General features: G+C 35.0%; 2 protein-coding genes across 2 annotated transcripts; one reads left to right on the top strand and one right to left on the bottom strand.

Annotated features, from left to right (window-relative positions):
* Window positions 1-5,887: 5,887 nt before the first annotated feature.
* Window positions 5,888-9,674, top strand: LOC120271810 (chaperone protein dnaJ C76, chloroplastic-like). The gene is given in 5 exon segments (XM_039278480.1): window positions 5,888-6,353; window positions 6,460-6,716; window positions 8,204-8,384; window positions 9,031-9,374; window positions 9,376-9,674. Coding segments are annotated over 5 exon segments (1,422 nt in total). The 5' UTR covers window positions 5,888-5,987; the 3' UTR covers window positions 9,650-9,674.
* A 558-nt stretch (window positions 9,675-10,232) lies between these two features.
* Window positions 10,233-15,401, bottom strand: LOC120272097 (dolichyl-diphosphooligosaccharide--protein glycosyltransferase subunit STT3B). The gene is made up of 6 exons (XM_039278839.1): window positions 14,425-15,401; window positions 13,543-14,079; window positions 12,120-12,574; window positions 11,844-11,966; window positions 11,437-11,496; window positions 10,233-10,695 (listed from the first exon to the last, which is right to left on the bottom strand). The coding sequence occupies exons 1-6, from the start codon at window positions 15,319-15,321 to the stop codon at window positions 10,566-10,568; spliced, it is 2,202 nt and encodes a 733-aa protein (XP_039134773.1). The 5' UTR covers window positions 15,322-15,401; the 3' UTR covers window positions 10,233-10,565.
* Window positions 15,402-15,616: the final 215 nt, after the last annotated feature.

Below are 15,616 nucleotides of genomic sequence, written 5' to 3'. Positions count from 1 at the left end.
CCCAATACTGACCCCCACCTAGATATCTACTGAGTTTTCAAAACCCACCCTACACCCCAAATCCGACAAAGAGTCCCATAGAGATCCCGACCCCATATTGTATATGATAAAAAACATAATCTATTATAAAAAAATAATTTAAAACAAATACATAATATTTTCTCAATAAAACAAAATAATAATATTATAAAATTATAACACCAAACAAACAACATCATTATAAAATTACAATAATACTGCTAAAAGAAAATTTGAGCATCAGATAACATTACTATATTATAAAATCATCATATTAATAAAATTTGCGCTTCTTGTTTCAAGGCAAACAAAACAATATGAACATAGAAATTAAAATTTTCTATTCAAAATAATAGAAAAACTCTAAAATATTTTATATATCTAAGTATATATAATAATATAATGGTATTAATTGTAATTTTATTTTTTAGGTCAGATTTGGGTCAAATATCAAAATCCTCATACATGATCTTGCCCCTGCTTCATAGTAATCGAGTTTTACCAAAACCTAGTCAAAGAGATTTTTCCCTTTTTAAGTTAGGTTAGATGCTAAAGATAACATATTGACTTATAAAGGTAAAACAACACCTTTGGAAATTAGAGAGACGGCTCAAAAACACTTTCTTTAATGAAATGATGGCGAATGATCCACACAATTGTGCCTTGAGGTCACAAGTTTCTTCTACATCTATTTTGTTGGTCCACAATGTCACAATTGGGTATATATATTTTTTTATTCATTATCTTTATTTTTTTAATAAAAGTTGTGGTTTATGCATTTCATAATTAAAGGTGAAGTAAGATTAAACCATCCATGACACTATTCATCCATACTTATATGCGTACCTCTTTACTATTCATCCATACTTATATGCGTACCTCTTTACTGTGTTGGACAAAAAACAATTTTAAACTACATTTAAAATATTATATGCTTTTATATAACAAAACACATTAAAAAAACAAAGATCCAAGCTTTTCATACAACACACAAAAAATACTATTTAAATTTTCTCTTCTACCATAGAAATGATAGATCTCATCTCAGATAATTACAAAACTTTATATATTCATTATATAACATAATAATATGTCTATATATTGCCTCCAATTAGGCATCATTGATTGACAACATTAAAGTAATGTAATTGATGCATAAAATTTAATAACACTCTCAAATAAAAAAATTTTTTAATATAATATCTTTTCCCCTCTATAATAGTGTTTAGTTTAAGAATTCTTTTAGTGACTCATTTATCCAAAATTTTGCCAAGAATCTCTATTCTAATGGTCGAGACCAGGACTGTGCTAGAAAATTTTTAAAGGGGGCAAAATATTTTTTAAGGAGCAAGAAAAAGAAGTAAATGAGACAAACAATAGATTTTGATCAATGTCTTTCTTATATATATATATATATATATTATACTAATTTATAAAAAAACTAAATTACTAAAAAATAAATTTTGTAAATAATTTTTTAACTATAATTTTTTTACAGTATATATACTAATTTGTATAAAAAACTAATTAGCCAAATAATATATTTTTGTGGAATGCTATATAAATCAATTTGTAAAATATCAAGTAGCCAAACAATAAATTTTCACAAATATTTTTCTTCAAATATAAATTTTTTAAGATGAAACACATTAATAATAAGACAAAAATGAAATACATTATTTTTAAAAAAAGAGGGGATGGGGAATGGAACACACGGAGTAGATTTTTTTTTATTATTATTAAGATGGATAAACCACTTGCATTGAGAATACGAATACAAAAAAGAGGAGGAGAACAACAAAAAGATTGGATGATAAAATTGATCCATTAGAGGTGGATCAACACAAAACACAAAAATAAAACACTAACATCGGAATAAAAGAAACAACAATCCCACAACACCCTGGAGAACAACATCCAATGTGGATATTTTCATGGTGTAGTGCTATACTATGTCTTGGACTGAAACCTCATTGCCAGTATATATGGCTCGTATTGGCTGTCTAAAAGCGAGATTCCATGAAATCAAAACTGCAATGAATAAGAGCAATGGAATTTTCAAGCTTGGATCTCTTTCACTCTAGAATTGCGGATGACCAAAATAAGAGCATATGATCAATCTTGACAATAATCGAATGCACAAGGAAAGCCTTAGAATTAAAAATGTGCTTGTTTCTTTCAAGCTAAATATTTCATGTAATGGCCCTAGTTAGGAGGTCCTCCGATCCATTTCCCGCATAGAGGGGCCTAATAGACATTCTCCAATCACGCTACAACTCATTTAATACGTAGGGCAAGGCAAGTAGCTAGAGAAGTTGACCAAAAAGACGTGGTCATGGTTCAGGAACCACCAGTTCTGGTTCAAAGAAACCTTGAATCGGTACCGAACTGCCTAAATAAGGTTCTTGGCGGTTCGGTTCTGGTTCGGTTTAAAGGCTCCCATTTAATGGTTCATACGGTTTCGTTCTTTTTTTTTTAGTCTTTTTTTAAACTAAATAATCCAATATTTCAAATTAAAATTGAACAAATTAAAAAAATACAAGAATTAATTTAATACAATATTTTATAAAAAATATATAAGTATAAATTCATAAAAATATTTTGCAATAAAAGTACAATAGGAGAAGAAATAAAAAAAAAAAAGGCTTGAACTTAATTATATTAAGTTGCCTATATATCCTCTAGAGGAATCAAAGCCCACGTAGTTCTTTTATTTTTATTATACACATTTCTCATATTTTCATAATAGCTAATTGCTTGCTTCATACTCAGAGGAGTTTGAACTAGAAGTCTCTATTGTTGAACTAGAGCCATCATTTACCCACTCGCCTGATGATGATTAGTGTATAATGTCCTCTTGACTTCGTAGTCTAGCTCTTTCACAATCATCAAGGCAAATTTGCGCTTCTAATGATTTTGGACCTAACCTTGATCGTTTTTCATCTAAAAGTGTTACCTCAATTATTAAATGTTTGTTCAACTGCGACAGTTGAGGCGGGAACTGCAAGGAGTTCTTTAGCAATCTTGGCTAAAGTAGGAAAAGTCTTTGTGTGCCTACTCTACCATTCCAGAATTGAAAAATTTGGACATGTATCATCACTAAACTCAAAAACTGTTGTTAAATAAACTTCGAGCTCCGCATAGGAGCCGGATGTTCTAGGTCTCTTCCTCCTTTCTAAAATTTTGTTACCCTATTGTGTGAATTTCGAGGAGGATGGAGGTAGTGGAGGCTCCTCTTCTTCATCATGAGTAGAAGATAAAGCAAATACCTCACATAACCTGGAAGGATGGAACCCTAGCCAGATCACAAACAAGTCTAAGTGTCTAAGTTGTCTAACCAATAAGTAATTTAGTTAAACCTCCAATTTAAACTGCTGGTTGAACGGTTTTCAAACTCTGAAACCGGAACTGAACCTTGTATGAAGGTTCAGGTTTTAGGACGGTTACAGTTTTGATGGTTCTTGTTCAATTTTTTCCAGTTTAGTTCTGGTTCGGTTCCACGGTTTTGGTTCAAAATAGCCACATTTATGACCAAAATGGGCCCGAGCATGCATAATTAAGGGACAATGCAAAAAACATGTGATATGTCATTTCATATGCCAAATGACAAATAATACATGTTATAGTCACAGACTCGTGGGAGTTTGTTACATCTTCTCCTAGCTAAGTTATCGAGTGTAAGAATTTTTTTCCATGCTACGTGGGCATGCACTTCTCCAAAAAAGGCAAGATATCTAGCATCTCAAACCTCGATCATTTAAGAAATTGTAGAATTATTTGACGGAGAATCTGCTATTAGAAGTGAGGCACCATCTTTTGGAGTCTCCTTCACCACTGTTGTAATTGCTGAGTCTGTCTGCATATTATGGTGCCTTCAGATCCAGGTTAAAAGGTGGTTGTGTTCATCAAATGGGCAAGATCTTTTACTGCTCTCCACTGTTGATGGGAGGTCCTAAAAGTCTGTGGGTTGATATTCATGGGTACACGTCCCTCAAAACTACTAGTCAAGCAAAAAAAAAAAAAATTGGTGGCCCTATCACGTATTGTGCAATCAATGCACACCCTGAAAAGCGAGCCAATAGTTGAGGGCTCCATTCCAAAAGTAAGACTTCCTCCTATGAGGCTTGAAGGGCACACACCTGGCAACGTTGTAGTCTCTATAGTTGTTACAGATGACTTTGAACCCACACCAATAATCATCTGTCATTAGTTTCCATCACCACTTCCCCAAGAGAGCGAGATTGAACTGCTCCAAATCCAAGATGCCCCAATCACCTTGGTCTCGTGACTTACAGAGATGCTTCCAGTTAACTAATCAACATCTTGGCTTCTCAATGTCTAGTTTAGACTAGAGGAAATCTCCTCTAATCTAATCAATTTATTTGACAACCCAAAGTGGATGTTTGAAATGGGACATCCAATATGTGGGTAACACCAGATATGACTAAGTTAAACAAAGTTAGTTTAGCCCTGGTGAGAAGAAACTAGCTTTCCAAAGAACAAACACATCCTAATCGTCAAGATCAAGCTTTTCCTAGTCCTAACGTCTAGGCCATGTTCTTGATATTGGCAGGGGAAAGGAGAGCAGTTGTACAACCTATCATTTATGCCATCTTAACCTCTAGCGATCGATTAGTTTTGGTGGAATACAAATATGTTTTAGAGAAATTGATAGTTAACCTTGACACGCCTTCAAATAAAATTGAGTTTATGGTCCTTTTCTAATTTTAAAAATAAAAATATTTTGATAAATAAAATCCAAGGTTCTCTTTTGAAAATTTGATCTCACCTACATCACTTTGATGTTTCATTCTTCTCCCTGTTCAAAAGAAAGGTTTAAAATTTATATATATTTATATACATACATATATATGTATATAAATATATATAATTTTGGTATTTCAGGTTTAAATTCTACTGGTGATTAAAAATAAAAAACAAAAAAGTATTGGTTTGAATAAAGTTGGGAATATAAATACATTAGGTAAAACATTAATTACAAACGTCCATTAAAAAAAGAAAAAATTTAAAAAATTAAAATAAAAGAGAGAGAAGCAAAACACAAAGAAGGAGCAGAGAAATGAATAGTGTAGAACAGACAATACAAAGCGATGGGCGGACGTTTGTAAACAACACGGAAGGATGTCCATGAGAGAAGATGTGGATGAGAACCAAAAGAAGAAAAAGGGAGTTGATATGGTTGAGGATAAAAAAATTCATTATGTATGCCTGGATGGAATAACTAATATTTTATTATAATTTAAAAATTTTATATACTTCTAAAAGTATTAGATTCTCATACCATGACTTGTATAGCATCAGTTCAATAAATAAAATAATATTTTTTGAATTAAAATAATAAAAATTAGAGTTAAAGTGAAAACAATTATAAAAAAATATGAAGACTAAGAATTAAAAATAAACAATTACGCAAGGTGATGAGTCTAATGACACTCGAACTAATAAAGTATCAATTCACTATTAAAAATGATAATTTTTAAACTTCTATAATTATTTTTAATTTATCAACATATGTTGCCCATATATTTTAGTATTATATATATATATATATATATATAATTTCAAATGATTTAGAGGCATTTCCTTAGCGATTTCTATAAAATTCAATCAACCTCGTAAAACTATAAAATTTAAAAATTATAATTTTTTCAAAAAATACAACATATGTTACAAGTCAACATTCACAATCAAAAATTTATTACCATCATTACATTCAGCATGATTTAAACTCAATTCACTAATATCTTTTGTATTGAGGTCAAAACCGTCAAATAAAAAAAAATTTAAAAAAATCTAAAAAGGAAGATATTTTCAGTACTTTTTCTCTTTGCCATGCAAAAATCAAAGCGAAAAATATCTCCCTGACCTGACAAATATCCGGATTCCATCCTCCATCTTCTTCATCTCTCTCTCTCTCTCTCTCGATCTCAACCACTGAAACCCTAACAATGTCTTCCTCCTCTTCACTCCTCGTCAACATCGCCCCACCTTCCTCCCTTAAGCCCGGGAACAAGCTGCATTCCCTCACGAAGAGGCGGCCATGCCCACCCCGCCACACCACCTCGTCTTCCATTCGATGCGCCTCCAAACCCTCCTCTCCTTCTTCCTTCGCATCCACCGCCGGGTACGACCTCTACGATCTTCTCGGCATTGATTCCACCGCCGATCAATCCCAGATAAAGCGCGCCTATAGATCTCTACAGAAGCGGTGCCATCCGGACATTGCTGGCCCCGCCGGCCACGACATGGCCATCGTGCTCAACGAGATCTACTCCCTCCTCTCCGATCCCATCTCTCGCTTCGCTTACGATCAGGTCAATCCGTGCACACCACCTGTTCGATCAAATGCCGCAAAGAGAAAATTATAGAAAACAAGTAGTGATTAGGGTTTCAATTTTCAAAGGTTTGATCGTGCTGCAGGAGCAATCGAAGCTGCTGGAGTTCCGAGGGTTCACCGGCAGTCCGATGTACTCTTCGTGGTTTGGATCGGAGAGTGAAGAGCGAGCGGTGTTTGTCGATGAAGTGAAGTGCGTTGGATGCTTGAAGTGTGCGCTGTCTGCAAGGAAAACGTTCGCCATTGAAGCTGCTTACGGGCGAGCTCGAGTGGTCTCGCAGTGGGGTGATCCAGAGGAGAAGATTCTCGAAGCTATCCAGACGTGCCCAGTGGATTGCATCTCGTAAGAATTCTCTCAAACCCTAGCTTTCAATCCGTTGGAGTTTGTTTCAGAACTTTTCTAGTTGTTTGCTATTTTATCAAAATCATTTTTGGTTTTTTTACTACATTTTTAGTAAGAATTCTCTCAAACCCTAGCTTTCAATCCGTAGGAGTTTGTTTTAGAAGTTTTCTAGTTGTTTGCTATTTTTTCAAAATCAATTTTGGTTTTTATTAAAAAAAATGATAAGAATTCTCTCAAACCCTAGCTTTCAATCCTTTGGTGTTTGTTTCAGAAGTTTTCTATCTGTTTGCTATTTTTTTTCAAAATAGTTTTTGGTTTTTTGTTAAAAAAATCATTTTTGGTTTGATATATATATATATATATATATATATACATAATTAAAAAAAAAATAAAAGTTTATAACAATACTATTCTTAATAAAATCAAATATGAAAATTATGGGGCTAAAAATGCTAAAGCCAAAAAATATGTTTTTTTTTCAAAGATATGTGTTTGTGTTAGATGTTAAATTAAACAAAATAATTAATTGATTAACTTGTATCAAATATTATTTTAATAAACTATAACTATTATTATTTTTTAATGATCATTTAAACAATTATAATATTTATATGTTGGAATAATTTTTGCTTTACCTAAATATGTTAATTTAAAACATTCGTGAGTAATATAAGGGCTTTAGCAATATTGTAAATATTTGGGTTTATCTGTAGAAGAATATAAGGACAGATATAATTATATTAATTTTTAATTTTTATAATTAAAGTGATTTTATATACTGTGAAGGTAAAAGTAAATGAAAATTGGTGCCCATTTAATCTTTAAAAATTGCTTAGAAAACTATATGGCTCTTTTTGTAAATATAATATTAGTAAGGGGTAGTATGTAAAACAAAAATTAAAAGAATTGTTATAAGTGATAATTCTAGAGCCAATGGCATTCTTGTAATTGTAGAAAGCCTAAGGTGTAGTCTCAATGAAAATTTGTACAATCCTTATGGATGAGCCCATTTTCTTTTAAGATTACAAGATAGTTTATTTATGCCCCTAAACTTTGTGAAATTTGGTTATTTTCATTTTTGTAGATCAACTACCAACAAAAATAAATAAATAAATAAATTAGAAAGGAATAATTATATGATTGCTTGATTACTTAGCATTGTATGGATGTGGCGTAAAATTGAAATAAAATTATTAGTTGGGAACAAATTGGTATAATAAAAGTTTGTTAGAAAATTGAAAAAGAAAATAGTAAAACCGAGAAAAAAAATTGAAAATTTGGATTAATTTTTACCACTTTGTAAGAACAGATTGCCAATAAAATTGTACCCCGAAAATACTCATGTATACTGATATTTCATTTTCATACAACATGGGAAACAAACATATGTCGTTTGTTCAGTACAAACATGTAGTTTGTTGAGTGAGCTTATTAGCCAAAGTAGCTCATATGATTTTTCTTCCATATTTTATTCTGTGGTTCACTAGGATGGTTGAAAGATCAGACCTTGCAGTGCTTGAGTTTCTCATGTCTAAGCAGCCAAGAGGGCCAGTAAGGCTGACAGCTGGTAATTCGGTAGGAGCTTCTGTCTCCAATATCTTTGTGGATATGAAAAAGTTTCAGAAGAGGTTCAATGAAATGAATGAAAAAGCTTCAAAAGAGTCTCAGGTAGCAATCTCCACGAAATTAAGTATAATTTTGAGCATTTTGATTCCATTTAATGTTTGGCATAAAAGACTTCTGTCTACCTGCTAACTTATGTCTGTTGGATTTTGTTGTCATGCACTGAACCTGCAAGGAAATGGTGTCCAATTCTGAGCAGAGTTTTCAAATTTTATTTATACATTACTACCAACTAACTTATATATGCTTGATTTTGATGTCATTCATGTGGTATTACCATCTAAGTCATCTAACTTATAATTATTAAATTGCGATATCACTATTGAATCTGCAAGACAATCATGTTGAATTCTAAGCAGTATATTCAGATTGCATCTACATGGCATGTTTGGCATAATAGACCTCCTTTTGCCCGCTAGCTTACATCTGTTGGATTTTGATATTGATCATGTATGATGTGTGTATGTTTATCCACTTGAAAATTTATATCAGTTGGATTTTAATATCAACCTTTTGTGTGTGTGTGTATTTTGGTATTTCATTTTACTGAAATCTCCGGTGCACATTGAGTTCTTAGCGGACCATTCAAATTCATATCCATGTTTTAATATAAGGACTAACTGAATTTTGTTATCATTTTCCTCAAATTGAATCTAGAAATATAATTCTTTTTCCCTTATCTTTTATTCAGTTTGCAGAAAGTCAGAGAAAATCCAGAGATTCAGCTGCACAAGGGATCAGATCAATCTTGAACTTTCGGTATTGGCATTCACCCTCCACAACAGCGACACCCGCAAATAACAATGCCTCTCTAAGTCTGACAATCAGTTCAATAAAAACCTCACAGCCAAACACTGAGAAATTAAGAGAGTTTGCAGCAAAGCAAAAAGCAGGAGAAGCTCCAACAATGAATTTCAGACATGATGAAGAATACTGGACCCCAACTCTAGTGCTTCCACCATCACCAACAAGTTTCAAACACAGTAAAATCTCTGAACCCCTCACTAAACAAAGTGCAGGAAAATGAACAGGAAAGAGTAGTTGCAATCCCGGAAAGACGAAGAAGTCCAGTGAATCTAATTGTTCCAACCATCATGGCAGCATTGGCAGAGGTCAAAGTAGGATTTGAGCAGGGAGAAATAGCAAAACATGCAGGTCTAAAGGAACATGTTGGTGGTAACTTGGCTTTGGAAGTTGTCAACAGCTTTGAGCTACAGATTCTATTGGCAGGTATTACTTGGTTTGTTATAGGAATGGCTATTATGGGATTGACTGAAGTTCTCAGAAACAAGGAAGAGTTTAGAAGATAAAAGAAGAAAAAGAAAAACAACTACACAAGTACATCTACAGTATCTAACAATATAGCTAATTATAAGGATCAAAAAGTTGGGAGCTGCATTACCTTCACACCTCTGTATAAACAATGACAAATTTGGCAAATGCTTTCAGCTTAGCAAGTAATTTGCATTCCAAGATCAACAGCCATTTTAAATCACCATAAGATGTGCAGGGATTCCATGGCCAACTACATAACGCAGTGGAGAGGAATATTTGGAATAAGGAAAAAAGGGTATACTCTTTGGGAGAATAAGTGTAAAGAGTGGTTCTTAGGCGACTATTTTAAGTTATGTATATAATTGTCATTTTTAAAGGCATTTTAAATATTATATTCCTAAAATCATAGATCATGAGATTAAATTTTACAACTATAAGTTTCCAAAACAAAATTACAAATCCTATATAAAAATTCAAATAAACTATTTGTGTCCTGTAAAATAGCATTCATCTTAACAAGGTTTAAAAATGCAATCTGTAACAAACCTGACGCAGCCACCTGCAGGAACCACAAGCACACTTCCTGCCAAAGATCAAACAGTTTCAATAGAGAGCCAATTTTGAAAGAAGGAAACATGCTTGTATTTAACTGTCACAGTGATACAATTTCGCTAATTTGCACTAAAAGCATACCCCAAGAAAGAGCATAACTTAGGTATAAGCCATGCAATAGCATTCTAGCATTCTAAACAAAAAGATCATGCCAGCCGCTCTGGAAAATCGGTCCTCAAGCAACTAAAGTTTAATTACTGAACCAGCCTGACCTAAGACCACAACTACTATCAGATTCCTCTTTATCAAATATAAGTGATTGCATTTTGCACCAAATTAGCCTCGCAACATCTCTCAGATACTGTCCCCCAGAAATGCAGGCTCTTATTAAACGATTGTTCACCAACGGTTCTTTGGAGGCTTAACTTTGTAGATACGAACAATCCAATTTGATGTTGTAAAGGCCTCCTCCAAGTATTCAAGCTTCACATCTTTATTACCAATTTCGACTCCTCTTGCACGGTCATATCTGCAATACAATTATGACTTGAAATCAAAACAATAATTGCGCATGAAGTTTGGCGTCTTGATTGCATTCAGGCAATAATCATATTCCACTTTATTAATATACCTCCAAGTGGTATGTTTTCCATTTGAATGGAATTCATCATAACCAGCAACAAATACAAGTAAAATTTAATGAATTGGACCGTGGCACCATTATTTGTTCCATAAATCTTTACTAACCACATGAAAACAGGAAACACATTTTGTCAAGGTCAAGCATGACTACAAGCTTCATTTAACTTTTGATGAAATAATATTGTTAAGAAGTAAACTTGGTCAAAGTGGGATAAAGGAGTAACGTCAGCCTGCTTCATTTACATGATAAGCAAAAATTTTAAATGCATGCTCAATGCATCTAATATTCCAATCAGAAAAGAAACCACAAAAGACATGTCAGGGTGGGAGGAAAAACCATAAAGGAAAAAAAGAATAAAACAGTAGAATAAGTTGTTAAAGAATCACCAATGATAAACAACAAATAAAATCAATTGATTATTTTCACTAGATGATACCTATTCTTCAACTGACACAGTTATGGTAAAAACCATAGGGGTGGCTCTGAAGGAGAGCACTAGCAAGCCACTGTAATATGTTATATTTATAAAAAAGAACAGAAACATCTTTATAGCATTCTCTTTGTTAGTTTGCTGAGTTATATTTGCCAAATATAAATGACCAAAATAATAAATATCACCCAACTTACCCAGGTGGCTTCCCATATTCTGTTGTCAGCTCACCAAAGCGATAGTAAGAAAGCTTGTACCTGTTCACGAAGGTGATAATAAGATACTAGCAGCTCACAATATCACAGAGCAGACAGCAGGTCTAGTAATTGAAAAAATAATAACAGATGATGATGGACTACGGGGCAAGATTTTTTTATTAAAAAAACAAAACCAAGCTTGGAAAAAAAATAGATACCTACCAAGTAGATGCTACAGATGAGAGATCTGTCATCCTTAATATCACCTAAATAGCACGTACAAGTACTCTATTTATTTATTTTGCCTATCTATGTACTGATCTAGCCAAAGATGACAGGATAAAAAAACTGTACTAAGCAATTTTTTATCACAAAGTTCACAACAATCACCAATAATCAATACTTACATAAGGCAATTCAACATTTTTGGTGCCGCCCCCTTATCAACACGATATTCACCATTAACAAGATAATCAGGTTCCTTTATCACTGGGAAAACTCCACCGCCAATACGCACCATCCACAGAAATCTGCCAAAATGAACCAAATATCAGCAGGGGCATGAACACACAGGTTGTGTGAGAAAAAAATGGCTCAATGATAGCTTACAAATTCAATTAAAATACATGTGGGAGGTTGCAAATGCATAAAGAAACACATGCAAATTAGAACTAGACTCTTACTTATTGATATCATCAGAAGAATAACCAGTAACACCTCCAAACACAACAAGGACATAATCCACATCAAGTGACTGCATTATCTCATAAGCCTCATCTTCATATGATGACATGGCACGGCCAACAGTGGCAATATGTGTATTGTTCCAAGTATTATTGTCAACAATCACTGTTCTATTTCCCATGGCAGTAATTTGGTAACCATAGTCCCACCATGACATGATTTTGGCATCCTGAGGGGTATTTTGACGAAGCCAGAAGTATGCTTCACGGTAGTCATCAAAAATTACCCTGCCACCATGAGCACCTCGTGCAGCTAAGACTATAGAAGGAGATGAATAAGCCTCAGATGTGACCCAAGTACAATGTATGGCATATCTACTGAGTAGATAAAAGGCGCCAAAGAGCAAAGCAATAGCTCCATTTTTTTGGAAGGGCAGAGCCTGGTCAAATGAAGCCTGCCAGGAAAGCAGGTTAAAGTCAGATCCACATAGATTAGACAAATTTTAAGCATATCTTTTAATAAAAACCCATGAATGATACGCGCCCAAAAAAATAATAGCACCAATTAACAACCTTCCTGAATCAGACTTAATATTCATCAAATAAATAACAGATTAAGAATGATAGGCATAGATATCACATAAACAAAATTATTTAAATCATTGAACGATAAAGAGGACAACGTTGTAAATACTGTACTAAAATCACCAACCTGAGCAACCTAACATAAAAGGTAAGAAAATCCAGCCCAAATTGGTCAGGTATGGCCAATAAAGAGAATGGTCTCCTAGAATGGCATATTAGCTAGAAAATCACTTCCATGCATTAATCAGCCCATTTATTGCCAGCTTTCTCTAATGAAAAAAGATCATAAACCATAGACTTGACAAAACCACCTCATAATTACATGTACAAAGCTTATACTTATCTAAAGTATTATGGGACTTCAAACATCCATTAAACAATGAAAACAAATGAGGCAATGAGAACATGCCCGCTTGGCTGGGCTACTTATAAAATAACTTTATTGGAGTATTTTTAACAAAAACTTCAATTAAGTGAAAAGGTCAAAAGAGCATTTGAAGCAAAACATTAAGTGCTTTTCAAGAGTGATGTTTACAGCTTTTAATAAACTTAAAGTAACATTTGAAATATCTCAGCTAAATAAAGAATTATAATTCAAACATGCTAGCCAGCAGAATGTCCACAGGATCTAGGATAATATATATTTCCAGTTTAGGCACAGAAGAATTAGCTATTGAAAGCAACCGACCATCATAAAAAAAGGGTCCCTAAATAATATCACTGAATGCCAATTATGCAATGTCCAACGAAACCCCAAATTTGCATTGTCAAAGATGAATAAAGAATTAAAAGAATCCACACCGATGCGAACAACATGCTGCAAAATGTGATTCCTTACCTTAGCTGATGCCTTCAGACTAGCTGCTCCTTTACTGACACTTGACTGTAACGCCTTACTCTTTGTGCGTAGTAGAGATGTGAGATTTTTTATGGTCGCAGATATTGCAATAGCGCTGATGAGGCAAACAGCAGGTGTAGCAACAAGAATTAATCGAACCATCACACCAGCAAAATACATGCTAGTAAGACCATACATGACTAGAAATATTGTTGCATCTGACAATCGCTTAAAGCAGAAGTACAGGCCAGCTGGAAATAGAAACAAGAGAATATGGAAATCAAACATGAAAGATGACCACGCTGTTGGTTGATGCTCTGAAACAGATGCAATGATGGGTATGTGGTCCTTAGCATAAGTTGGATCAAGCAAGGAATAAAAGCGGCCAGTCCATGGAGAGATATAACCAGATGCCGTCCCAACTCCAAGAGCGAGAGCACCCACACTTATGGCACAAGTTAAAGTAATTCTCAGAAAGGCATGAAATTGTTTAGGATCATTCAGTAAATATTTCACCCAGTCTAAAAAGTAAAACACCTGAAAAAAGACTCCATGTTAGATTTACAGGTTTTAAATGAGAACCACAACATATAGCACAACAAGAATTCACATTATCAGTACAAGTTCAACTTAAACATCTAAATGCAATGAAAACCAGGTACTTCAGTGGTGGATCTTCCCGCACGAGAGGCAAATCAGACCAACACCCATACATTACAATGTTTTAACACGTCTTTCTAAACATTGCACCTTTAAGCCGCCATTTTAGGCTAAAAAAACACACCTTTTTGACAAGTCTAATCCAGCAATGCAAATAATACTCTTAAAAAAAAAAAAAATCAGCAAAACCAATGAAGCACAAAACAGGGATTGAAACCGAACCTGCATCAAGAAAAACACGCCCATGGCAGCCATATGCTCCCCGGACTGCACATGTTGGAAACCAACGAATCTGATCTGCATCGCCAGCAACATCCCAAGCACATACATACAATTATACGCCACATAGAGTCTCATCGAATACCTTCCCGTCACCAGAAGCACCAGAGCATAGAGCGGCAGGAGATTGATAATGAAAACATAGCCTCCCCAAGCTGACACCATATAGAAGTACCCAAAAGCCGATGCCAACGCCCAGGCCAACGATCCCGTGTTCACAGCTTTCACAAACAGATAGAAAGTCAACAAAAGGGCAAAGATTGCGACTCCCTCATTGTCATACGACCCAGCGACGGAGCGGGAGATGTAACCGGGGCAGATGGCGATCAAAGCAGCGGCAACCAGCCCAGCGCCGGAGTCCCAAACCTCTTTGCCAAAGAAATACGCAACGATAGCAGTGTTGGAAGCGAAGAAGGGGGCAGTAAGCACGCAAACCTCACGGATATGTACAGCGAATCGGAGGAAATGCAGGGTCTTATAGATCGCGGCGGCGGTGACCATGAGGCCAGGGAAAAGTGTGCCGCCAATGATCCGACCGAGAGGGTACCAAGACTCAGAATCAAACCAATTCCAGAATTCGAGAGCGCCATTGCGAGTGAGGAAGAGGGTGGTGCGGTAATTGAAGTAGGGATCGAATTCGTGAATCATGGATTCGTAGCGGAGTACTGAGAATAGGCGGATGGCGAAGGCGAGGACGTAGATGAGGCATAGCGCGGAGGCACGGAGGAGGAGCTCCTGCTGCTTGGTCTTCAAGCGTAGGGCTTTAAGGAAGGGGAAGAAGGAGTAGGGAGAGGAGGCGATCGGGGCTTTGGAGGATGGATCGGCCTTGATCGCTCCCATTGATGGAGCTTCAAGGAGACGAGATGGAGAAAAACCCTAGAGAGTGAGATCCAGGGAGAAGAGATGAAGTGTTTCAGAGTTGAGCGCTAGTACTAGTACTACGACTAAATTGGGTGGTCACTCGCGGTGAGCTTACCGTCCACTTAGTTGTTAATGGGCTGGGCTGAATTGTTAAATAGTATATGGGTTTGGGCCGCTAGCCTATACATAGATATGGTTCGCTCCATTAACTTGTGATTGTATTTCTTTCTTAGTTCAAACCATATCCTCTCCTTCTTGCAATGCTAATTAATAA

Source organism: Dioscorea cayenensis, chromosome 11, assembly GCF_009730915.1.
Source record: "Dioscorea cayenensis subsp. rotundata cultivar TDr96_F1 chromosome 11, TDr96_F1_v2_PseudoChromosome.rev07_lg8_w22 25.fasta, whole genome shotgun sequence".
NCBI lineage: Eukaryota > Viridiplantae > Streptophyta > Magnoliopsida > Dioscoreales > Dioscoreaceae > Dioscorea > Dioscorea cayenensis.
Note: the sequence above shows the minus strand (reverse complement) of the source record. Positions and strands in the feature narration are given on the sequence as shown.